Source organism: Phalangium opilio, unplaced genomic scaffold (genome assembly GCF_054372755.1).
Source record: "Phalangium opilio isolate 3A_F unplaced genomic scaffold, DU_Popi_V2 ptg000013l_1, whole genome shotgun sequence".
In the NCBI taxonomy this organism is placed as follows: Eukaryota; Metazoa; Arthropoda; class Arachnida; order Opiliones; family Phalangiidae; genus Phalangium; species Phalangium opilio.
In genome coordinates, this window is record NW_028324148.1 from 15,048,585 (window position 1) to 15,075,043 (window position 26,459).

General features: G+C 38.2%; 3 protein-coding genes across 6 annotated transcripts in view; all 3 read right to left on the reverse strand.

Annotated features, from left to right (window-relative positions):
* Positions 1–813: 813 nt before the first annotated feature.
* Septin2 (septin 2) lies at positions 814–8,891 on the reverse strand. 3 transcript variants are annotated; one of them, XM_089864872.1, is made up of 6 exons: positions 8,729–8,891; positions 8,370–8,597; positions 6,201–6,568; positions 4,762–5,184; positions 3,572–3,894; positions 814–3,332 (listed from the first exon to the last, which is right to left on the reverse strand). In XM_089864872.1, the coding sequence occupies exons 2-6, from the start codon at positions 8,572–8,574 to the stop codon at positions 3,314–3,316; spliced, it is 1,338 nt and encodes a 445-aa protein (XP_089720998.1). In that variant the 5' UTR covers positions 8,575–8,597; positions 8,729–8,891; the 3' UTR covers positions 814–3,313. The 3 variants fall into 3 exon arrangements, with proteins under 3 accessions (XP_089720998.1, XP_089720999.1, XP_089721000.1); XM_089864873.1 differs by having other exon boundaries at positions 3,565–3,894; XM_089864874.1 differs by having other exon boundaries at positions 3,540–3,894.
* A 533-nt stretch (positions 8,892–9,424) lies between these two features.
* LOC149709492 (NFX1-type zinc finger-containing protein 1-like) lies at positions 9,425–23,499 on the reverse strand. Its single transcript, XM_089864869.1, has 9 exons — positions 22,499–23,499; positions 19,268–19,861; positions 18,229–18,854; positions 17,132–17,700; positions 16,772–17,047; positions 15,808–16,409; positions 12,819–15,260; positions 11,996–12,559; positions 9,425–10,851 (listed from the first exon to the last, which is right to left on the reverse strand). Exons 2-9 carry the CDS (start codon positions 19,840–19,842, stop codon positions 10,314–10,316), a joined length of 6,192 nt encoding a protein of 2,063 aa, XP_089720995.1. The 5' UTR covers positions 19,843–19,861; positions 22,499–23,499; the 3' UTR covers positions 9,425–10,313.
* Positions 23,500–23,625: 126 nt separating this feature from the next.
* LOC149709493 (NFX1-type zinc finger-containing protein 1-like) overlaps positions 23,626–26,459 on the reverse strand; it is a 55,385-nt gene continuing 52,551 nt past the window's right edge. For both annotated transcript variants that reach the window (XM_089864871.1, XM_089864870.1), the window contains 2 exons: positions 24,839–25,862; positions 23,626–24,063 (listed from right to left, as the gene is read on the reverse strand). In XM_089864871.1, coding sequence (XP_089720997.1) covers positions 23,888–24,063; positions 24,839–25,862 — 1,200 coding nt within the window. In that variant the 3' untranslated portion in view covers positions 23,626–23,887. The remainder of the gene's footprint in view (positions 24,064–24,838; positions 25,863–26,459) is intronic.

Here is a 26,459-nt window from a genome sequence, read left to right on the forward strand (position 1 = left end):
TCTAACAATGCAACAATACAACGGAAAAGTAAATCAAACTGACAGCGAAAATTGAAATTCTAAAGAAGACTAGACTACCCCATGTCCCCTGTGTTTACACTTCAAAAGAAACTATTTCACCATAACCCCCCCCCCTCTCAAAACAACCTTTTAGCGAGTTTAACCCTCCCCCGTTTAGAGCCCCATAATAACGTGGTCCGATAATCGTCCCATGGCACAACCAAAGACCCCCCATAGACCATAGTGGCTGACTCAGACTAACCCGTTCGTAGTTCCACGGGAGGAGAGATGGGTCATGTGCAGCAATGGTGGGTCTCCCACAGAGCTTGTATTATTGTCGACGTCTTCGAGGATGCTGGGAGGACTTCGGTGCAGTAGATCGGGGGTACGGAGGCTACGTGACGTTATAGCATAAGTTTATAAGATGTCTCTTCCATAAGTATGACACTTCATACACAAGTTCGTAATGCTACTGAGAGACAGCTCGAACTAGTTAGAGGGGGAACGAGTGAACGACGGAAGCGAGTCAATTGAAGTCGACTACACTCGGTGGTGGTTAATTTTGCATCAGGACTTCCATATCTAGGTCCTATTTAGTCTGCATTACTAAGCCCCCTTTGACAGCAGCGCCTCACTCACCAGGCCTCCCTCGCTTTACCTGAATCTATGACCTACCTCTCTTACTTCATGACAAACTTACGCCCAACATATCTTATAAACTTATGCTTATAGGTATCTGAAAGGTTTAATTGGATCCAGAGCCACATATCTGCTAAAGATTATGGATGTTTCAATCGCCTTTAAAACACTGCGTTTGAAATTTTTGAAGGGGTATAAAATTTTATTTGTTTCAAAAGCTTCACAGTCACAAATTGCAAAATTCGATAAACACTTTTTGCTTCTGTAAATTATTACAAAACGTATCGTACTAGGCCTACAAATGGTCGGCAAAAGCGAATACCCTTACATGACTTAGTATTCCTCCGCCTTAGGTATTCGCCCGCTGACAACTGATGATGAAAATGAATATATGGATAAATATTTGCGAACTGAATAGAGCTATCTCAGAAGACTTAGTATGACGTCACAGATGCTATTTGCCCATAGAACCAAAGTGGTACCAATTAAACATATGGCCGCCCACTAAACCCGTGACGTTATACCTAGGCACTGACGTCACAACTGAGATAACTCTATAGCGGGAACGTATAAAAATTATATATTTACGTATTTGAAACATTTAAAATATTTGAACAGGCTAACGTGCTGCTACGCTAATGGGGATGCCTTGTGACCTTATAGTCTTTGAGCAGCTTGTATCTTCGTACTTTCACAAGCTGCTCAATGGTTATAAAAACCTATTCGGTGGTCGCTACTTGACGGAAGACTTAATTTAGGAAGGTTGGATTACTTATGATTTGACTAGTCTATTTTTAAGCACTATTTTTCACCATTAAATTATAATTAATAATAATTAAGCTTACATCGTCGAGCCATATAAAAACACTAAATTAAAAAATAATTATTGCTGAAATTAACGCAAAATTAATTAATACTTTCATGAAAATATATTATTATAAATTTCCAACTCAAACTTTACTAACATGAAACTGCAGGAGTCTAATATTGATTGTTTTTTTTTTCGAATATTATTTAAGTTAATTTCGAATTATTTTTTATTTAAGTATTTCATGACTCATGATTTTCCTAATTTATAAATCATGAAATGCTCGTGATTGGTTGTTTTGATCAGATTTCGAATTATATTTATTATATCGGATTTATTTCAAATTTATTTTTTGAATGTTTGAGAGTTTATTTTCCCCGACTGATGTTTGTTAGACTCCTTGAGTTTTAATTCATGATTCATGGGGTTTTTACGCATGATTCGTGGGATTTTAATTCATGATTCATGAGGTTTTTACACATGATTCATGAGGTTTTATTTCATGATTCATGAGGTTTCATTTCATGATTCATGAGGTTTCATTTCATGATTCATGGGTTGTTTTAATTCATGATTCATGGGTTGTTTTAATTCACGATTCATGGGTTGTTTTAAGTCACGATTCATGGGTTAAATTAATCCACGATTCATGGGGTCAAATTAATCCACGATTCATGGGGTCAAATTAATCCACGATTCATGGGGTCAAATTAATTCACGATTCATGGGGTCAAATTAATCCACGATTCGCGGGGGTCAAATTAATCCACGATTCGCGGGGGTCAAATTAATTCACGATTCATGGGGTCAAATTAATACACGATTCATGGGGTCAAATTAATTCACGATTCATGGGGTCAAATTAATTCACGATTCATGGGGTCAAATTAATTCACGATTCATGGGGTCAAATTAATCTACGATTCATGGGGTTTAAATTAATCCACTGTTCATGGGCTCAAATTAATCCACGATTCATGGGGTCAAATTAATTCACGATTCACAGGGTTTAAATTAACGATTCATGGGAAGCTTTAAATTATATCCCATGACTCATGAAACTTTGCAAGTTAATCTTGCATAGTCTAAAACGAAAAAAAAAAGCGAAAAAAAAAATAAAAAAAATTTAAATTAAAAATTGAAAAATAAAAAATAAAATTTAAAAATATTTTTTTTTTTAAATTTCCTTAATTGCTTAAAATTTAGCGCTTCGGAATTCATGAAATAATGAATAATTATTCCTTATCAAATTTCAGTAGCACACGATTTTAAAGGGACTATAACCTGGGCGGGAAGCTTAATTGCTAAAATTGGCATTAGTTGAATTAAAATTAAAATTAAAAGCCAACTGAACTATTTTCTTAAAATAACGTCTAATTGCGAACGATAAGGAAAAAAAGGGTTAAAATATTTTTTCAACTCGTAAGTTGTAACCAATTTGCTGTAAAAGCTAGGTTACAAACCGTTGCACACTTTGACCTCTGGTTGACCTCTATTTGCGCACAAAAAAATAAAGAAAAACAATGCAGAACCTGTTTGTTTTTTTTTTGTATAAAAAAAATTATTTGTTTTTCTACAAAATGCAATGCTTATTAATTATTAATTAATTTTGACCTAAAATTAAAATAATATTCATAATATTTTATTAAAATTTAAATCAATTAATTAATTAATTTAATCTAGTTTAGTTTAATTTAATTATTGAAGTAAGTTAGTTAGTAAAAAAATCCTAGAAAAATGTTTTAATTATTATTATTATTAATTAAAAGGCGTATTATATTAATTAATTCCTAATTAAGTTTAATTAATTAATTTAATTAAGTAGCGTTGGAATGAAGATATTTAGATCCACGAAGAACACGATGATCACATATGAAACATATTCCTGACGTCAGAAAGAAATTAAAAATAGAGTAATTTAATTAAATATAACATTTCAAAATAATTAATTAATAATTAAATATGACTAATTAATTAAGACGAAGAAAAACTAAAATTTCTAAACTACGGTAGCTTAATTAATTAAGTTTTAATAAGTCAGCCTTGTTAATTCAATTAATTAATTAAAATGAAGATAGGTGTTGGTAGTTACTTTGTTAGGTGTTAGTTAGCCATACCATTTACTTCTTTTTGCTCTTGCCGAGGGTGAGAGTGTGCGATTGCGTCAAGGATTGATTCTGCGCTTGTTGCAGGGCAATCTTGCGTTTGTTGAAATCGTTCATGGAATCCTCGAGTTTCTTGCGATCGTCCTCCAATTTTTTCTTTTCCTCGGCGTGTTGTTTCTTGAGGGCGTCGAACTTGGAGTGCAATTCCTTCTCGGCCTCTTTCAACTCGGCTTCCTTTTCCTTGACGCGAACCACGAACATTTGACGCATTTCTTCTTCCTTTCGTTGCATCTCCTGAAGATGTTCTTGACGTTTTTGTTCGTACGTTTCTTGGAAACTCACCTTAAATATGCCCAGTCAAAAACATATTGATTCGTGTCATTTTCGGATCATGATATTGCCATTTTAGGCCTATTTTTAAACTATTTGAATGTTTTAGACCGAATTTTAAACTATTTGAACATTTTAGGCTTCTTTTCAAACTATTCGAACATTTTAGGCTTATTTTCAAACTATTCGAACATTTTAGGCTTCTTTTCAAACTATTCGAACATTTTAGACCGAATTTTTAACTATTTGAACATTTTAGACCGAATTTTTAACTATTTGAACATTTTAGACCGAATTTTTAACTAATTTGAACATTTTAGACCGAATTTTTAACTAATTTGAACATTTTAGACCGAATTTTTAACTAATTTGAACATTTTAGACCGAATTTTTCACTAATTTGAACATTTTAGATCGAATCTTTAACTAATTTGAACATTTTAGACAGAATTTTTAACTATTTGAACATTTTAGACCGAATTTTAAATTTTTCGACCGTTTTAGACCGAATTTTAAATTTCTCGACCGTTTTAGACCGAATTTTATATATTTTTCCACCGTTTTCGACCGAAATTTGAATTTCTCGACCGTTTCAGCCCGAATTTTAAATTTCTCGACCGTTTCAGACCGAATTTTAAAGTTATTAACCTTTTTCGGCCTATTATTAAACTTCTCGACCGTTTCAAACCGAATTTTAAATTTCTCGACCGTTTCAGACCGAATTTTAAAGTTATTAACCTTTTTAGGCCTATTATTAAACTTCTCGACCGTTTTAGGCCTATTATTAAACTTCTCGACCGTTTTAGGCCAATTTTTTTATTCATTTACCATTTTAGGCCTATTTTGAACTTTCCCTGACCCCGAGTCACAAAAACTTACAGGTTTATTATCGGCCCCGACATCGGAGAATCCCATTTGTTCGAGTCGCATTCTCCTGTACAACTCGTAATGGCGTGCGTGCGTCTGTTCCCTCATGTCCTCCATATTGGTCCTCAACAACATTTCTCGCAGTTTAACGAAATCGCAATGATTTTCGTTCTCAACTTGTACCGTTCCCCAAGGGTATTGGCGAGCTCGAACGTTTTTGTTGCCAATGCGATAAAAATCCGAACTCCCAACTACGGCAAAGGGAATGTGCGAATTCATGGAGCCATTAATCTCCGAGACAGTTTCATCGTCCGTTGGGAACTGGTAGATTTGGACGCCGTTGCTAACTAATTCGCTCATGATTTTAATTTTGAATCTTTGAAGTTCAACTTTGGAGACGGTATCGGCTTTGGCGATGATTGGAATGATGTTAACCTACAAATCGTTCTAATTATTTAGATAATTGCATCCAATAAGTTGAACTGATGACAAGATTGTCACAGTTCAAGACTTAAATTTATTGACAGATTAAGGCCTATTTTTAAATCCCCCGACCTATATAGGCCTATTTCGAACCCGCCGACCTATTCAGGCCTTTTTTCAAATCCCCACGACCTATTCAGGCCTTTTTTCAAATCCCCACGACCTATTTAGGCGTATTTTTAAATCCCCACGACCTATTTAGGCGTATTTTTAAATCCCCACGACCTATTTAGGCGTATTTTTAAATCCCCAACCTATTTAGGCGAATTTTTAAATCCCCAACCTATTTAGGCGAATTTTTAAATCCCCAACCTATTTAGGCGAATTTTTAAATCCCTGACCTATTTAGGCCTATTTTCAAAGCCCTGACCTATTTAGGCCTATTTTTAAACCCCCCACCCTATTTTTAACCCCCCCCACCCTATTTAGGCCTATTTTTAAACCCCCACCCTATTTAGTCCTATTTTTTAATCCCCCGACCCTATTTAGGCCTATTTTTTAATCCCCGACCCTATTTAGTCCTATTTTTTAATCCCCCGACCCTATTTAGTCCTATTTTTTAATCCCCCGACCCTATTTAGGCCTATTTTTTAATCCCCCAACCCTATTTAGGCCTATTTTTCAATCCCCCGACCTCTATAGTCCTATTTTTCAATCCCCCGACCTCTATAGTCCTATTTTTCAATCCCCCGACCTCTATAGTCCTATTTTTCAATCCCCCGACCTCTATAGTCCTATTTTTCAATCCCCCGACCTCTATAGTCCTATTTTTCAATCCCCCGACCTCTATAGTCCTATTTTTCAATCCCCCGACCTCTATAGTCCTATTTTTAAATCCCCAGACCTCTATAGTCCTATTTTTCAATCCCCCGACCTCTATAGTCCTATTTTTCAATCCCCCGACCTCTATAGTCCTATTTTTAAAACCCCCCTGACACTTCTGAAGTAATTTAGTTTGAAAAACTGACCTTGCTGTCGAGTTTCTTCATGCATATCAGATCTATGGACTTCAATCCGTGTCCAGTTGGGCAAATGAAGTAGAGGCAGATGTGAATTCGCGTATCGTGGAAGGTGGCCAAACTGCGCTTGATCTTCAATTCCTCTTGCAAGTAGGCCTCAAATTGGCCGTCAATGTAGTCAACTATCGATTTGAAACTATCGTCCTTGTTGATCTGATCGCCGTAGCCCACAGTGTCAACTATGGTTAGTTTCAAACGCACGTTACTCTCCTGCAGTTCGTACGTGTTCGACTTCAGCTTCACTCCCGGTAAATTGTGCGTGCTCTCCGTACTGTCGAATGTCGTGTTGAACAACGAGTCCATCAACGTAGATTTACCTAAATATGACGTGGACATAATCCCCATTTCACCAGAAATTCATAATATTGAGGAGCTTCACTGGAATGCCACTCAATAATAAACGAACTATAGAACCATTTTTATGTAAAATGGTAAAGTTCTAATCTTTTTGAATAAAAGCACTTTGAATAAAAATGGCGAAATTCTGAGTATTTTGAATAAAAATGGCGAAATTCTGAACATTTTGAATAAAAAATGGCGAAATTCTGAACATTTTGAATAAAAAATGGCGAAATTCTGAACATTTTGAATAAAAAACGGCGAAATTCTGAGCGTTTTAAATACAAAATGGCGAAATTCTGAGCGTTTTAAATACAAAATGGCGAAATTCTGAGCGTTTTAAATACAAAATGGCGAAATTCTGAGCATGTTGAATAAAAAATGGCGCAATTCTGAGCATTATAAATACAAAATGGCGAAATTCTAGCATTATAAATACAAAATGGCGAAATTCTAGCATTATAAATACAAAATGGCGAAATTCTAGCATTATAAATACAAAATGGCGAAATTCTAGCATTATAAATACAAAATGGCGAAATTCTGAGAAATTTAAACACAAAATCAAAATGGCGAAATTCTGAGCATTATAAATACAAAATGGCGAAATTCTGAGCATTATAAATACAAAATGGCGAAATTCTAGCATTATAAATACAAAATGGCGAAATTCTAGCATTATAAATACAAAATGGCGAAATTCTGAGAAATTTAAATACAAAATCAAAATGGCGAGATTCTGAGCATTTTCAATAAAAATACGGGGAAATTCTGAGCATTTTAAATACAAAATGAAAAAATTCCGAGCATTTTAAATAGAAAATGGTGAAATTCTGAATATTTATATACAAAATGGCGAAATTCTGAGCATTTTAAATACAAAATGGCGAAATTCTGAGCAATTACAAATATATATATATATTTTTTAGTGAAAGAAAACGTAATTGTGAGATTTTTTTAGTAAATACTGGAGAAATTCTGTCAATTTTGTAAAATCCAAAGAAATTCTGAGAATTTTTGTAAAATCCAAAGAAATTCTGAGAATTTTTGTAAAATCCAAAGAAATTCTGAGAATTTTTGTAAAATCCACAGAAATTCTGAGAATTTTTGTAAAATCCAAAGAAATTCTGAGAATTTTTATAAAAACAAAAGAAATTCTGAGAATTTTTATAAAAACAAAAGAAATTCTGAGAATTTTTATAAAAACAAAAGAAATTCTGAGAATTTTTATAAAAACAAAAGAAATTCTGAGAATTTTTATAAAAACAAAAGAAATTCTGAGAATTTTTATAAAAACAAAAGAAATTCTGAGAATTTTTATAAAAACAAAAGAAATTCTGAGAATTTTTATAAAAACAAAAGAAATTCTGAGAATTTTTGTAAAAACAAAAGAAATAAAAATAGTGAAATTCTGAGCTTTAAAATAAAAACTAGTGAAATATTCTGAGCTTTAAAATAAAAACTAGTGAAATATTCTGAGCTTTAAAATAAAAACTAGTGAAATTCTGAGCTTTAAAGCAAAAACTAGTAAAATTCTGAGCTTTAAAGCAAAAAGCAGTCAAACTATGACTTTCACTTTTGCTTTTAGTAACAAAATAGTGAAATCATTAGCTAGAGAACTAGCTGAGCCTCTATTAAATGAAAACCACATTCATGTTTGCCCAACACAGACAAACATCTCTGACAACTAACAATGCCCAACCCTAATGTTACTTATCTATACCAACCAGTACTAAAACTAATCCTTGACAATTAACAAACAAAGGAGTTTCGACTCACCCAATCCAGTTTCTCCAATACACATGATATTAAAAGTAAATCCCTGTTGCACCGATTTATTAACGAGTTGATCTGGTAGGCTATCAAAGCCAACATGCCCTTGCAATCTCAATGAACGGCAATTATTGCCACCATTAGATTCATTATTTTCAACAGCACCGACATTATTGTCGATCTTCATCCTTTCCACTTCGACTGAGGCCATGGAATGAATTTCCAAATAATTACCTGCAATTAATTAGCAATTTTTGACCGTTAGGCTTAACCGTTATCATGAATAAACATCCTGTCATTTACGAAATTAGGCTTAGCATTACGTGCTTTTGTTATGTAAATAACACAAATAATTAAAGACGAACCTGAGTGGGTTAATGAATATGAATTGTATTGTAAGTTTTAAAAAACCGAATTTATTATTTTATTTAGGACACATCCGTTACGGGAATTTTGACGTTAGTCACGGCGGTTTTTAGGGTTAGGCCGCTAAGTAAAGGTACAGATGGTCAGGTCAGGGCCTACTGCATCACGACGTAATTCAGGGATGCCAGATTGAAAACCTTCAACCCGCCAAAATCAAATTGGAAACAAGCCCAAAAAACCGCCAATCGGTGTCTCGAAAAGAAGCCCAAAAACTGCCTAAGATCTAAACTATCCAGCCCAAAAACAAGCCAAAAATTTATCGTGAAAATTTGGAATTTGTTTTTTTTAGAAATTTTAATGCAAATTACATACTGACAACATTTTTAAAACGCAAAACAAAATGAAATCATTTTATTTAATCATGAATTATAAGCCGCTCAAAAGTTTTGACAGCACCATTTGTCAGTTTTTTTGGGCATTCTAATGATCTTCCCCTATTGGCGGTATTTTAAGTACAGAAAGCCAAAGAAAAACCCCGACAAGCCCAATTTCCAGCCAACGTCCAACCCTTTTATTTCAAGCCAATATTTTTGAGAAGAAGCCCAATTGGCGGCTTTCCAGCCCAATATGGCAACCGTGCGACGTATTCGTATAGAGGTATATCACTGTTAACACAAAAATCACGACTACAGGACTGCTAATAAGTAAAAATATTATTTAATTCGTCTGTTGCCATGGCTATCTTGAATACCTTTTTATAATATTGATAGCCTTGGATTTTTAAAATTAATTTTTCCAAATATTAATAAAGCTATTACGCTAAAATAAAATGAATATTTCAAAATGTTAAAATAAAAATCCACAAACAGGAAATACTTCAAACATGATCGCCAATCAGCTTCACCTTTCCTCTCAATGGCGGGAAAATTTAATTACTTTATAAACACGTGTAGATTTACAAATTTTAGGCCTTGTCAACTTTTACTTAGAAATTTTTGAAAATATCTTTATTCTCCGTTAATAGTACAATAAATGTCTTTACTAATTTAACATTTTTTTGGCATTTATTAAAATTGAGGAACTTTATTTTTTTAATGTTATTTTTAATCACTAAAAACTTTCTTTGGCAATCTTATTAATTTAACTTGTGTGAATTACTAATTTAAGAACCATTTAAAATTAATTAACACTTTCTTAGTCAACTATTTAACGTTAGAATATGGGTTTTTAATTTAAACCATTTTCGATAAGATTACAGAATAAAATTTTGTCACAAAAAAAAAATAAAAAACTCTAAGCCTTGGCCTTACTTAAAACAAACAAAGAAACTACAAAAATCAAAGTCGTCAATTTAATAAAACTTAAAAAAATTAGAGATAAGTACCTTAGGCAACTATTTAACGTTTTTGATAAGATTATAATATAAAAGTTTGTAAAAAAAAACCCCTAAGCCTTGGCCTACAAAAATCAAAGTCGTCGATTTAATAAAATTGAAGACAAATTAGAGATAAGTAAAATGATTAATATGTTACTGAAGACACGTATAATAATAAAAATGGAATTATGTTAGTAAAAATAAAGTACTTAGTCAAACTCAGCCTCATCTTCTAATCGGTAATTGGCCATATCAGCTTGCGCGGACCAAGCCGAATGTCTGGCTCCATCCATGGCCCTAGCGACTCTATTATCGTCCCTGAGTCTATGAGACCCACCACCAATTGTGGCACCGCATTCGTTGCAACGACCTTCAACCATGGCCCCTCCACACTCGGTAATACAATAAACGTGTCCATTGGGACAAGTGTACCAATGTCCCTGAGAGAGACCCATGGCTTTAAGTATTTGTAACTTCTCATCCTGGGTAATCCCAATTACGGCTCCTTCGCTGAGGACAACCAGTTTTTGTTTCATAATGTTTAGTTCCTTGAAGTCAGCTTCCGTCATGGCTTTATTAACCAGTAACTTCTCCAGGATGACGTCGAAGAATTCTTTGGCTCGCAATGAACCGTTTACACGAATTTTGCCGAAATCTTTCAAGAAATTGTGTAAGGATTGCAAACGACGCGTTTCGTTTGACAAGTCCTGGATTAGCTGGTTCGTTTGGCGACCTGACCTTCGCATTCTGGGTACAGATTTAAACGATATTTTTAACTTTCAAGGAGTGTCTAAGGTCATTTTCCATCAACACTTTTAATTGCATAAAAGTCAGAATGTTGTGGGTTTAAAAATAACTAGTACCACTAACATAAGACATGTTCCTTCCATAAGCATGACAATTCGTAACGCTACTTACAGCTCGAGCTAGTTCGAGAACTACGAGTGAGAATTGAAGTCCTACACTCGGTGGAGACGGTGGTTAATTTTGCAGGGCTTCCATCTAGGTCCTATTTAGTCTATACTAAGCCTTTGACAACAGCGCTTTACCTCGAATCTATGACCTACCACACTCACTTCATGACAAGCTCCAGTTTGTAACCAGAATTTACAAACTTATGGAATGAACATATCTTATCAACTTATGCACTAACTCCAAAAAAGGTTGGTAGAACAGAAGTGCATTGGGAATTTGGGATAGTTCCATTTTTGTAATTTTGAGCTAACTCATCCCGAAAATACTCCCAAATTTTATCCAGTTTAGGGTGTCCCTTGTGGCAAAGCGTCATAGCACATTTTCCACATAAAATCACCCATGGAACCCACTATACTTTGGTCAAAAATGAAACACCATGCCTGAACAGTGTCGGACTCGGATCAACACCCCCGGGGGCCTCTATGCACTGGACGTTCATGGGCCAATGTGATATGAGACCTGAGAGCTTAAGGCTGACCATCGGGGGCCCCTATGCACGAGACATTCATGGGCCCACTGTGATATGACAGCTGAGAGCTTAAGGCTGACCATCGGGGGCCCCCTATGCACGAGACATTCATGGGCCCACTGTGATATGACAGCTGAGAGCTTAAGGCTGATCATCGGGGGCCCCTATGCACGAGACATTCATGGGCCCACTGTGATATGACAGCTGAGAGCTTAAGGCTGACCATAGGGGGCCCTCTGAGCACTGGGGACTCTAGGCACGCGCTTAGAGGATACTAATCCGGCACTGTGCAGCGTAAACTTCCACGAAAATTACCCAACCAATATGAAATTCCCTGACGTGTATGACAATTTTAAAATTCTCTGACGCCCGTTTTCAAAATCCCAACGGACAACCCTCCATTATCTTCCCTGGCCCTTTCCCTGATATAATTTGATAGGCACTTACTTTTGCGTCATTCTTTCAATCGTGTACGAGGTAAAGTCCAAGGCCTTTTGATACAAAGACTTCAGGTCCAAGTTTGACGCATTGAGGACACTATCATCTAAGCTGTTCTCAACTTTCTCCACCTCTTTCAAGATACTCAAGTAATTTCGAAATATGATCAAACTATCCTGATCCAAGGTGTAGTCCGCAAAGATGGCCATCAAGTATTTCAGGCACTCCTTGTACTTGACACTCTGCGGATTCAGGTACGTGGTCGTGGCGAAGACCACTCGCAATTTGCTTCTCGTCTTCAAATCGTGATCAAAATTGCTGACATCCGTTTCCAGAATTGCCTGATCACGTTTGTTCTTGTCTAATTCCCCAAAGGCTTTTCGTTTCACGGTTTCTATTCGAGCTAGGGCTGCCTTAACCTCGTTCCCGAACCTTAGGTTGCGTCTGATTGGTGTTTTACATTTGGGACACGAGAGTATTTTGACTTCGCTAGTCTTTTCGTTCTGGGCTTGAATCCATTTGGTTAAGCCATAGATTTCGATGACGTGTTTGCAGTCTTCCAACTGAATAAATCTGTATCGCGAGAATTTATAGCTCTTAGATCTGTGTTCCTTAATTACCCTTGACTTTTGATATTATTGCTTATTATAAACACAACGTCAACTAGTAATTTTAACAGAAGACTGATTTGTTGCAATAAGTGCAACGCTGTATCGATCAAAGTTAATTACAACTTCATTAAACCCAAGTAATTTTCCCGACTAACAACATTAGACCATTAAGTCCGATGTACTTCAAATGTCGGTGGAGATAATTGTAGAGAGACACTTACCTGGCCTTTGGATGGTCCTCCTCCCCAAAGAATATCGTTTCCAACTCTTCCTTATTGCACGTTCGGCAAAGCTTCGGACACGGCTCTCCGCACATTCCAACGCAAATATGTCCGCATTTTAGTTTCCTGGTGCACGTAAACTTGCACGGGGGTCTGTTGCAAATCTCTCCGCATTTGGCAAGACATTTGTGATGTTTACAGCTCCATTTACACTTTTCCAAACAAGGCGGACAAGGATAGCCGCACGTCTGTTGACATCGACTATGAGGACACCTATTGTCGCAACGGTACCCGCACGGTGGGCAACTATTGGAACAAGGCGCCTGACAAGCGTGTCCGCAAACCAGAATCTTCTTGCAAGGCATATTGCAAGGGGCGTGAAGTCTCCCTTGAAAGCACTCTCCGCAACTGCCGGAACAAGTGTGTTCGCAATTCAACTTCGCGTTGCATTTTGCGGCGCAATTTTCTTGTAAATTGACGCGATCCTTGGATTTATAGCAACTGGATTTGACTACGTGCCCGCAATCCAATTGCACATTCACTTTGGAGATGCAATTAGTTTGGCAAGGCTTACCGCATTTTTTATCGCATTTATGGCCGCAACTCAAAACCTTGGGACAATTACCATTGCAAGCGTCGATGAGTTCAGCGTTATCCTTGGAAAAAAGGCACTGTATTCGGATATCGTGTCCGCATGGTCCAGTAACGGTGACGAGTCTCCTGCAATCGCCACAACGTTCCCCGCATGTTCTGGGGCATCCATGACCGCATGTTAGCAACTTGCGACAAGGCAGTGTACATTTATGTGACTTTTCATCAACGTGGCATGGCAGGAATACTTCGTGGCCACATTTGGGAACAGTTTTCATAACCCTAACCACGCAATCTCCGCATGGTTCGTGGCACTTTTTGGGACATCGATGTTTTAAAGGACAGTTGACGCGTTCGCAAGGTTTAGGGCATTTAACATCCTGATGTTCCTTGTTCAAGGGATGACACTTTTTCTCACAGACATGTCCGCAAGGCAACCGAAAATCACAAGGTTCAGCGCAACCTCCATCCGGTACTTGGCTGAAATCGAATGAAGAGGCGACTTCAACGACATTTCCGTGATTCTGGCATTTCAATTGTAACCTGGGACCAATAGCCTTGGTTGTCTCCAAGGTTTTTGTTATATTGGACCATAGCGGACTTTTTTGGGCGAATAAATCAAAATTGCCAATACAAAAGAGTCCCTTCTTAGCCCTGGACAACGCGACGCAAACACGGTTCTCAGTCTTCAAAAAGCCTATATAACCATCCTCGTTACTTCTGACAAAGGACAGCAAGATAATGTCATTCTCCTCGCCTTGAAAATTGTCAACCACCGTGGCTCTCACCTCCCTCAGGGACCCGGTCAACAAACGTTTGATGGTAAATAACTGTCCCAAGTAGGTCGTTAAAATAGTGATTTTAGTGGGTTCGTAACCTTGCTGCAAGATATACCGGACCAAAGACACGAGAAATTGCGCTTCGTGGTTATTGACTCGCGATGTACTATCGGTTTCCTGTTGCTCATTGTGAGAGTGTTTTACAAAGAAGACGCTTTTGTTGAAACCCATGATTTCTTCGTACTTAAAAACGGACTCGTGGTCCTCAAGATCGCTGTAGATATGAGGGACAAGTAGTCGCGATATATCCGGTTTCATTCTGTGTTGAATACCCAATCGGACAAACGGTACCCCATTGTTGATCAAGCGTTCGAAGAGCGATATTTCCAGATTGTATTTCTTAGCCAAGTCGTAGACGACAGGGTTGGGTCGCAACTGTTGATGGTCACCAATAAGGACCAAGTGTTTCGTGTACTTACTGAGCGACGTTACAATCTGAGCTTCGAGTACTTCGGCCGCTTCTTCGACGATGACAATCTTGGAACGTATGTTACGAACCAAGTGTCGATACTTTGCAGCACCCGTTGTGGTCATACCAATGACCAAGGCGGCTTTGGCGACGATAATCTCTTCTTCCGTTTTGGCTTCTCCGATGGTGGCCAGCTTCCTCTCGTACTCTCGTTTCAAGTCGTCGACATCCGTTTCGATGGTTGTGGTGTATAAGTTAATCCACGTCTTGTACAAACGCCATTTTTCGTCCATTTCGAGGCTCCAAACGTTGCGGCGTTTCAGGATCTCGTCTTCAGTTAGAACCTGGGACGATTTCATCTTGGACATCAAGTATTTTTGACGCGATTTCTTGCCGCCTTGCGTCTGCCATTGACCAGCATTAGCGCCGTTTCTCGGTTGTGGAACTTGATTCGCGGTATCATCGTCGGAATCGGAATCATTTACGTCAACGACAACGCGATTGCGATTTTCTACTCGGTCCTCTTGGCGTTGGGCCATGAGGTACTCTACGTCCTCTTCGTCAGACAATTCCTCATCTTCGTCATTAGGTAATTGCGCTTGTCTGTCATGGTAAATTAAGATTTGTGGTTGGTATCCTGCGCAAGCAGCTAGGTTTGGACAACATTTTTATATTGAAAATCCCCGACTTTTCCAGCTTAACCCTGACGATATTTTGCCCATATCCCTGGGACCATTTTAAGATGACACTTGAGCCCATATTTATCTTTGCTCGAAGCAATCATGGTTTGCTATACCAAACATAATCCCTGACATATCCCCGAGTTTTCAAAACGAAACTTTAAATCCCTGACGTATTCCCCCATTTTCCAAATCCCTGACTTTTCCAGGTTTCGTACGAACCCTGGCAAATGTAACCCTTCTTGACGAAAAACCATATTTGCAAAGACAGGTGCAAAAACATGGGATTTTATAGGAATTACAGGACACCGTTTCATGCAAGCGGAAGTATATCAAGTACTTATGCCTCAGCTGAAAATCGGGTTTTCGATGGTATTCAAAGAGATGTTCATCAACGCGGGATTTTATGGGAATTAAGTACAGGACACCGATAAAGAGGATTACCAAGCGGAAGTATTTCAAGTACTTACCCGTTAGCCGCGGCGGCGGCTTCTCGTGGAAGTTGTACAGGTGGTGGTGGTGGTACTTCCTCATATTCACCAGCATCCAAGTCCAACTCTTCCTCAACCGCTTCCTCCGCATCGGACACGTTCAAGTCTTCAACCTCGATTTCGCGATAGTCTGGCACAATTAGCGCATTTTCATTTGGGACGTTCCAAACGTGTTCCGGTATTTGAAGACCCAACCAATATTGCATAATGGAACCAAGGTGTTTGCTGGACAACCTTAAGTTCTTGGGGGCATCGTTCAAAAAGCTTTGGTAATGGATATCGTGCATGACGTCTCTCAAAGCCACTTCCGACTGAATATCCTTATTGATTGACTTAAGGGTACGTTCTTTTGATTTTATGTCGTGCAACATTCGCTCCAATTCCCTTTTCATGTCGCGAAAATGTCTGCCCATTTGGTTACCGCCTGGCATACTGCGAGAGTAGACTCGTTTAAGGTGGTTCATGGCAAAGGGTTTCAGGGCATCGCTGCCGCTTCTACCGCCCATGCGTACGATTTTGTCAGTTAGTTTAAGTACCCCTTCCAGGAACTGGTCCAAAGCGTGATTTGTGTAGCAGACGATCTGAATTAAGTGTGGGTACGATTTTAGGCTACGCGCACTTGAAGCCCAACTTTGGAACCCCATAACTCTAGCTTAAACAAATTTCCAGGGAAATCCCTTGAGCATGTGTTCGCCCTAATTGTCCTCTATGAAAACATACTAATTACTTGGCCCTATCTTAATCAGGACTCGAGATATACAGGTTTGAAATCAAACACCTTATTCTGACCAATGGAGCTATACCCGTACATCCGACTTTGATGAAGAGCCCTAAGTTAAACAGCCTTATTCTTGACCCTAAGAGCCGAAGCCGAACCTGTCCTCTACCCAGCCCTACTAAACACAGGGGCCCAGATAAAACCCCTAAATTTGCAATTACTTACCAGAATGGGATTGCGTTCTTCGCCCTCAAGTTCATTCCAAGCTTTTTGATTATGTAACAAGGCTTCCATTATCTTCAGTCCCACGAAAGTCTTTCCGGTCCCAGGTGGTCCCTGAATTATGCTAAGTTTTTGTCTAAGGGCCGATTTCAACGCTTTGTACTGAGATGGGTCCAAATTGAAATCCTTGGCGGTAAGCCAAGCACTATCGTCGCACAATATAATGGGTACTTGTCTGGTAGACATTTTGCAAGGACAAGTTAAGTCCTTAAGTCCAATCTATATAAGTCACGAAAAACATTGTTGCGCGGGTACTGTGACAACCCTGATGACTAGCCAAGTCGGGATTGTTAACCAGCTTACCTTTAATCGAACATTCATGCTGGCCATCCGACACAGACCCTCAATGGGCTCCAACTGTACCAAAGTCCGCAAGCAATACACCGTATCGTCATTCAAGTAATCTGGTCTGTCCATTTTCTTTTGCAACTCCACGATGTACTCCTTGAGTGGGAAACTATCCTCCTCAATATCTTGCAGGGCCGTCAAGACGTGTCGACTGGCTTCGAAGTAGGCCTCGGTTTCGACCATGGTAAAGCTTTCAGCCTGGACATTCATAATCTCATCCTGTTTTTCGAACTTGATCCCCAGTTGTCCGTTTTTCAATTTCTCCACGTCGCGTTCGGACACGGTTCCGAAGTAGATCGTTTCGAAGTTGTCAAAGGTTAAGCAAACGAGGGACCCGTACAGCAGACGCTTACTCTTTTCCCATTGGACTCGTCTTCCGTTAGCAACTTCGAATTTAACCGAGTGTACCACCCCGTCATCCGTCAAGATTATTTGACTGATTTTAACGTTCTCATACACTTTGATATCTTGCAAGCGTTGCTTGGTTTTGTTGTTTTTGATTTGTTCCAAGTACATCGCGATTCCTTTAAGGATGTGTAAGTACAGTGTAAGTATCTCGCGTCGCGGTGTAACATGTCATTAGGGGTTGCCATCATGAAATCGCTATAGCTCAGTTTTCAACTCTGTATTGGGAACGCTGTAACTTTACCGTAACTTAATTTCCGGGGAAATCCCTTGAGTCATATGTATGGTAGCTCTAATTGTAGACTATCCAACCGTACTAAATCCTTGGCCCTATCTCAACAGGGCTACAGGTGTACAGCCTCGAGTTCGAGGTGTCCGTGATAGTTCAAATAGGCTTATGCAAAAATCTTGGGTGACTTACCTGAATTAGGTCGCGTTCTTTACCCCTATAAGCCCATTGCAACCTTTTTGATCATGTACCAAACATATCAAACACAAACAAGTATGATTTGATCTTCCCCTGACCTTTTAAGGCCAAACAAAAGCTAGTTGTTAAGGTTAAGAGGGATATTTTCTAACCCATCCATTTTCTCCCTGACCAATGGCAACCCTGTCGATCTTATAGCATTTACAAGACCAAAACTGACCTTCTCTTAAGGGTCTGATGAAATCCTCCCTAAGCAACCTAAACTGGACATCCAAATAATGTTCTACATTCTTGTAGCGTCCTTCAACTATATTCGCCCTCAGGAACGGTCTCGCATTGGTAATTAAGTCGTATTTATCAGGGAAAATTGGGATATCCCTAAAGTAATTGGGTACTTCATCTTCGGGCAGTTTCTTGGTGGCATGTACAACGCTGAAATTATCAACCAAGCTATTCTTGACCGCGTCCAAGGTCTCCAAACGTTCTAAATAGCGCCTTTGTTCCCCTAGGACGTTGGTCAAACGTTTAATGGTGTCCCCGGCTAAGGGCAATAGTATTTGCGTGGTCATAAGTGATTCTTGAGGATGGAACTTTTGTAATGTTTCAATCAAGTCCAAGAGATGACCCATTGACACGAGACGATAGGCGTTTGGGGGACTGTTCTGGGTTTCGAGCAAGTACTTTATGAGGTGACTTGTAAGGAATTTCTCATTCTCCTTCAATAGATTTATAAGGAATTGGGAACGATTTTCCTTATGCTCGCATTGGCAACCCAAGGATATGACTTGAAGACATTTACCAATCTTATCGTTACTGAGGAAATTTTCATTCAATAGTTCTTTGAACCTTAATTTTGAACGTAACACTTAATCAATATTTTTTTATACACGGTGTCCCAAAAGAAGGAATGCAGTGAGGTGGTTCTATAGGAAATCGGTTTTGAGTCAAAGTGTTCTATGATATTTTGTCCCCACAAGGGACACACTATCACGAGTTACGATCATTGGAGTGATTCACCCATAAAGCACTGCTATAATCATAACTTGTGTTAGGGTTGTCCCTTGTGGGGCAAAATCGGTGGTCATAGAAGTATAGAACATTTTCGACTCAAATAGAACCATCCCACTCATGTACTTCGGTCTACCACGATTTTTGGAACACCCTATCGCATTTGAAGCAATTTTGCTAAATATCGCGCCATTTTAGTCAATAGTAACATTTAGGTTCTACTTAAAGACATGTCAGGAGTGATCGCTTACCCGCTACGATTCGAATTGACGGTAAAGACGACTTCCGCCGGTGACTTTGTCTCCAATTCTTCAAGTTTTCGGAATCCCATTGGGTATAATTGTTTAGCTTGTCGTTGTAATCCACCAATGGCATTCTCTTCACGACCATCATTGCCATTCCTAGTAGGTGGTCTTTCGTCATGGTTCACCTCACCAATCACAGGGTGTCCGCCAGCGTCTCTACCATCACCTCCCTGGTTGCGTCTATTCCCTCCAGGACCATTTCCACCACGCCCTCTACGGTTTTGGTTTTGAGGGCCACGAGGTTGGGCGCCTCCGAAGCCATCATGGTCGTCTTGGTCGCGTCTGTTACCTCCGGGAGCATTTCCACCATGTCCTCTACGGTCTTGGTTTTGAGGGCCACGAGGACCTCCGTTTTCTTGACGGTTTCCTCGACGTCCACGACCTTCGTTATGTCCACCACGCGGTCCTCTGTTCCCTTGAGGACCATTCGCGTTAAATTGTTCCTGAGCAATTTCGAAGAGGTCTCTTTGGTCCGCGTCATTGTTTTGGTTACGGCGTCCACGAAAAGGTCGCCGGTTCATTTTAACCGTGGAAGAATTGCTGCAAATGAATTTGCGGTAGCTCCATTGAATACCAGCGTGATATGTTAGCAAAGAATTGCTGTAGGCATAAATGAATTTGCGGTAGCTCCATTGAATACCAGCGTGATATGTTACCAGCGTTGGCACACATTTTATTATTTTATTAATTTCAAAATATTAAATTGACATTTTACATTTTAAACTGGTTTTCCTTGAAGGTTCAAAGTAATTTTTTTCCGTAACAAATTTTGATTTCCACTTTCATTTCAATTTTATATTAAGAAGAGCCAAAAACAATGTCGTGGGTTTAAAAATGACTAGCGTCGTGAACAATAGTTCATGCAAGAAGCGATATCTAGTTTATTAGGGAGAAGGAATAAGACGCCTAAGTATTCGCGCGCCATAGTCCTGCAGTCCCCCTTCGATAATACAAAGGGGGGGGGGACGTAAAAGGAGGTCCCGGGCTATTCGCCTCTCCTCAGTCGGAAAATACGGAATTCTATAGTCATTCGCGTCGCCCTGACGTGAGTTTCAAGAACCAATGAGATGCTGGTTGTAATTTAGAGGCGGGGGGGATTAACTCCGGACAGGCTACGTTTGGACTGGAGATAAAGAGCTGGAAATGTGCAGGCGAATTTATACCTTCTCCCTAATAAACTAGATATCACTTCTTGGTTCATGCTAGTACTACAATGCTCCTGCTACAATAGAAGGAAGTTCAAGTTACCCAAACCAATATGAAATTCCCAGACAACAGTTTTCACATTAGAGAGAGAAAAACCCCGATATGACGCGTAAATTCAAGGTCTACATGTACTGAAGTTGACTCGTTCCAAACGAATAATATTTGGAATTTGGCCAACAAAGAATATTTAAATACCAAGGTGAGTATCATTACGAAATAATTTTACATCAACAAATTTCAACAACGAAATAAAATAACAAAAACTTTGACGGTACGGTAGTGAGGCTCTGTAAAGGGCAGTTCATTTTCGAGGGGACACTCACTCTGGGCAGGGATAGATTTAATTTTAGAAGTAGGAATGGAGAACGGTTAGTATTTACTTGAGTGCGACTCATAGACACCCAGTATAGAGTCCCTCCCTTCAACGCGTAACGAAAAATTTAAATTATCTACGTTTTGATGACGTTGCTGACGGGGACGGCGAAAAACACGTAACACCATTTTACCTCTGTCGCTAACTATGACCCGCCTCTTCTTTCATACCCCCCCCCGGACTATGACGCGCGCAAAGACTCCATGACAAGCTCCAGTTTGTAACCAGTGACAAACTTATGGAACATATCTTATGAATTCAAGAATTTTACTTATGTAAAATGTAATAAAAATTAGTGTATCTTATCTTTTTTAGTTTAGAATTTATTGCAAATAAAATACTAGAGATAAGAATTTAAAATCAATCAGTGATAAAAGTTTTATCGCCTATTTTATCTCTATTCTGGGCATGCATTTTGATAACCGACCCAGGGCCATTTTATTATAATAATTATTATTTGGGATTCGGCAAATAATCCCCGAATACGGCGTGTGAAATTTTCCATTTCATTGTCAATCGATAAAGCAGTAAACGGGCGGTATATTTGTAATACGCAATTCAAAACCGCCATCAAATTTCGATTAGCGTATAAATAAAACTAAGCACACGCCGTGTTTGTGTTAGCCCTTCAGTTGGGTACTATGGAGCAATAGAAGACGGGAGAAGTTTTTCTTCTATTATCGTTAAAGGCAGGGCGTTACGCGATTGGTCGGAGGGGCTTATTTCAAATTAACCATGAAATCTGAACCTAATTTGAATTTTAAAATCCTTCCGAGGCTGTATTTCCTTTAATTTTTTCATTATGCAGACTGGTCTTATAATTAGAAGAAGAATTGATAGAAAAAATCACTTAAAGACTGCTTAGGCAGCATCAGGGTCTCCCGTGTTTATACCTCCATGTCGCCACTATGCCCCTCCCCATTTTGAGCGGGCTAATAAAATTTATTCCGCTAAAGCGTCTGCTCAGCTTAGAGTTCAATATTTGCTTATCGTTGTAGATTATTTTTATCCAATCAAATATTTAAACACTTGACAATAAACTTCGCAGATAACAACATTTGATTAAATTTGTTTAAAAGATATTTTTAGATATTACAAGTAGTAGGTAAGTTACGCCCTATAATCAAATTACTTGAAACTTTATTTTTTTACTTGAGTTATTAATCGTAATTAATAATTAATGGGCAGTTAATCTTAATTAATTACCATAATTAACTAATGTCTGGTTAATTCTAAAACTCATTCCATAAATATAAATAATACACTGTACTTTGTACCCAAAGTGTACAGGCTGAGTCGTTATAAATTCAAAGAAAGTAATGACCAAAGCGTTGGTAATGACACCTCATGACTTTAATTCTACTACAATACACGCGTAGATATGTACACTGACACTACCGGATGATAAAATTTCAACGCCCACCTAAATTACAACTACATAATCAAATTAACAACAATACCTAACCTAACCTTAAAAATTCAATAAAGAATGAAGATACTAACATGTTCATCGTTAATTTTAAACCTAATCTCAAGTATTTAAATTAAATGCTAATAACCCGTAAAATATTTAAATAAAAAAAACAACAAAAACTTACAAATGTTCGTCGTCACTAAGCCTTGGTCAATTTCCGGTGTTTTTTTAAGAACAATGCATTTCAACGTAAAATAGAATGTTATTTGAACGCCGCCTTTGAGACGGTTGGCTTTGGATATGATTGTGTTCACCACCGCATTTTCACACAGCGCTACAAATCGTCAACCGAGTAAACCGAAACTAAAACTTAAACCGAGAGTACTACCTCTGTACCTGTCGTCTCAGCAAAAATCCAAATTTACCGTCTGCAAGCAGCCGGCGTTCAACATGTATTAAAAACCAAGACAAACGGCCGCCGCTTGTATCTCAAATGGTATCTCTAGAATCTTTGTGGAACGGCGCACGCGCAGGGCGGGGCGAGACTGCTTTCATTGCCAAGGTCATATGTCTGTCAGAACTGCTAAGAAGACCCGGGGCCATTTTAAAAATGATGCTAGCTTGTTTTCAACGTAATATCGACTTAGTTACAAGTTAGCGAATAATTAAATACGGGTTAAATACCTAGTATTAATACATAACGTTAATTAACAATTTTTAATTAGTTTTACGCGAAATAAATAATAATCGGCTTTTATGTGAATTGCAATGGCGCCACTGCCGACCTAGCATTTTGATGAAAAACAAACTATTCTGCCTTTCACAACCTAAAAACTACATTTATGCCCGATTTGAGTTAAAGCACCTGAAGAGGCAGATACTAATTTTCTAAAATTGTTAAAAATCGACTTAAATCGGCAATTATTTGGGTTTTAAAATAGGCAACGAAAAGAAAACGATAATTAACAATTTTTAATTAGTTTTATGCGAAATAAATAATAATCCCCTTTTATGTGAATTGCAATGGCGCCACTGCCGACGTAGAATTTTGATGAGATGAAAAACAAACTATTGTGCCTTTCACAACATAAAAACTACATTTATGTCCGATTTGAGTTAAAGCACCTGAAGGGGCAGATACTAATTTTCTAAAAATGTTAAAAATCGACTTAGATCGGCAATTATTTGCGTTTTAAAATAGGCAACGATATGAAAACATTAATTAACGTTTATTTACACTTACTGGACCTTAAAAATAAATTAAATGTTTATTTTAGTGTAAAATTCAATCATAAATAAAAAAAGTCAAAATTATTAAGTGTTTAACTCTTTATTCGTAATTAAAAAAGAAAAAACAAGATAAAGTGTTAAACATAAACACTTGCATTAAAACGAAAAAACACATGGGAAAAAGAAATTATGAACGAAAATGTTTTTGAACGAGTTATATCCTAAAATTGAACATGAAAAAGAAAAAAAAACAACATGGCTGAGTTAACTTATCACAGCGTTGGGCTTCCATGTTCAACATGAATATATTGAATTGATGAACAAATGTTTATTTGAACTTTTCTTAAGTAATTGGAAGATTGCATTCGACGCAATTGGGGCAAATACCTTGCTCCAATAATCCACTTGGAATGCAATTAACATGACCATTAGGACAAGTGTACCATTTCCCAGCGGCGTACGCCATTGGTTCAACCAGCTGGATCATTTCAGATTCCATCTCCATGACTGGCTCGAAACCTGAGATGGAATCAAAATACCTTAAAACCATATCCCTGGTAACCCCGTAGTTTAAATTCTCTGACCCTCGTCAACCTAGGATTAAATTCCCTAATGACTGTTACAGGTTTTCCCTAACCTTTGACAACCCTATCTTAAATTCCCTGACTTCTCCAGGTTTTTCCCTAACCCTTAGCAACCCTATCTTAAATTCCCCGACTTTTCCAGGTTTTCTCTAACCCTTAGCAACCCCTTGCTTGAATTACCCGACTTTTCCAGGTTTTCCCTAACCCTTGACAAGCCCTATCTTAAATTCCCTGACTTCTCCAGGTTTTTCCCTAACCCTTAGCAACCCTATCTTAAATTCCCCGACTTTTCCAGGTTTTCCCTAACCCTTAGCAACCCTATCTTAAATTCCCCGACTTTTCCAGGTTTTCCCTAACCCTTAGCAACCCTATCTTAAATTCCCCGACTTTTGCCACATTTCCCTTGACCCTTGACAACCCTAGCTTACATTCCCTTAACTTTTACAGCTTTTCCCTAGCTTAAATTCCCCGACTTTTCCCACATTTCCCTTGACAACCCTAGCTTAAATTCCCTTAACTTTTCCAGCTTTTCCCTAACTGAATTTCCCCGACTTTTTCCACATTTTCCTTGACCTCTGACAACCCTACTTCAAATCCCCGACCTTTTCAACATTTTCCCTGACCCTTGACAACCCTAGCTTAAAACTCAACCGTCAACCCTAATTTAAATTCCCTGAAAAACAAACCCAAAACAAAAAACGAAAACTTACCCAAAATTTCCAGCAACTTGCGTTTCAATCCGGCCAAAATCTCGTTACAGGTCATTTCATCATGCTCTTGAAATAACAGAACGCTAAACATATCTTGGTAGCATTTCTTAAACTCGTCACTTTGCTGGGCGTAGATGTTAGCGTAAGTCTTAAGGAAGCGCATGGCGCACCTCAACCGACTATTCTCCTTTAAGAGATCATTGCTAATTTGCAAACTTCCGCTGAAAGCCGTATTGGTCATGCGCGAAGCCACGATACCGACAAAAGTGTCGAAATACTTCCTGACTTCGATCAGGATTTTCCCAAATCCGGGATCAGTTTGGGAATCGGGATCGAGCAATCGCAGATCATTTTCAATTTTCAACAAAGCTTGTAGAATCTCGACGTTATTTATGAAGGTGTACAAAATGGCGTGGCTAATCAGGTAACCCGGTTCCAAGAACCTCAGCATGGACGTCACGATGACGTAACTCCATTTGCTAATCGGTTTTCGCGTTACCAATTCATCCAATTTAATTCGCAAATTCGTTTGCGGTTCGGCGGTATGTTCGTAAATCGAAAAATATTTCAGCTTAAATTTTTCGATTCCCAAATTGGCCATTTTAATAAAATGGCGGAAGTAATTGCTTCGTCGAATGGGGGTGTAGCAACAAGGGCAACGAAAGACGTAAATAGCCGAGGTCATTTGACATTGCAGGTAAGTGGCAATTTCGTTCGTTTCGAAAATGTGCCCGCAATCTTCCAATTGTAAGAATTTCAAATTGTCGCCGAATTCGGAGACGTAATTTTTGTGGCAAATTCGGCATAAAAAGGGGCATAATTCGCCGCAAATTCCCAAGCAATTATGACCGCACGGCAATATTTTATCGCAATCGCGGCTGCAAGGGGGACGGTCGCATAATGAATCGCACGTATTTGGGCACGCCCCGTGAATGCAACGACTTTCGCAACTTTCTTGGCAAGGAATGCATGGGTACCCGCACATTTGTTGGCAATAAGTATGGGCGCAACGATTTTGGCAAATCTATCATTGGGGAAATGGTTTTAGGTTAGGGAGATTGTAGACGTCTAGGGGCTGAGTTTATTAACTTAAGAAGTTGTTAATGTTAATATTAAAGGGTACTTTAAGAAGCCGTTAATGTTAATATTAAAGGGTACTTTAAGAAGACGTTAATGTTAAGCTTAAAGGGTACTTTAAGAAGACGTTAATGTTAAGCTTAAAGGGTACTTTAAGAAGACGTTAATGTTAAGCTTAAAGGGTACTTTAAGAAGACGTTAATGTTAATCTTAAAGGGTACTTTAAGAAGATGTTAATGTTAATCTTAAAGGGTACTTTAAGAAGATGTTAATGTTAATATTAATATTAAAGGGTTCTTTAAGAAAATGTTAATGTTAATCTTAAAGGGTACTTTAAGAAGATGTTAATGTTAATATTAAAGGGTTCTTTAAGAAAATGTTAATGTTAATCTTAAAGGGTACTTTAAGAAGATGTTAATGTTAATATTAAAGGGTACTTTAAGATGCTAATGTTAATCTTAAAGGGTAATTTAAGAAGCCGTTAATGTTAATCTTAAAGGGTACTTTAAGAAGACGTTAATGTTAATCTTAAAGGGTACTTTCA

Excerpts from the sequence above, each read along its gene's own strand:
- Septin2 (XM_089864872.1), bottom strand. The coding sequence starts at position 8,574 with ATGGCCTCAGTCGAAGTGGAAAGGATGAAGATCGACAATAATGTCGGT. Across the intron at positions 6,569-8,369 it reads TATTGGAGAAACTGGATTGG|GTAAATCTACGTTGATGGAC; the intron begins GTGAGTCGAAAC and ends CGTCATATTTAG. Across the intron at positions 3,895-4,761 it reads TCGGGGCCGATAATAAACCT|GTGAGTTTCCAAGAAACGTA; the intron begins GTAAGTTTTTGT and ends GGCATATTTAAG.
- LOC149709492 (XM_089864869.1), bottom strand. The coding sequence starts at position 19,842 with ATGAACCGGCGACCTTTTCGTGGACGCCGTAACCAAAACAATGACGCG. Across the intron at positions 16,410-16,771 it reads AAGAACGCAATCCCATTCTG|ATCGTCTGCTACACAAATCA; the intron begins GTAAGTAATTGC and ends CACTTAATTCAG. Across the intron at positions 15,261-15,807 it reads GCCGCCGCCGCGGCTAACGG|ACAAGCGCAATTACCTAATG; the intron begins GTAAGTACTTGA and ends TTACCATGACAG.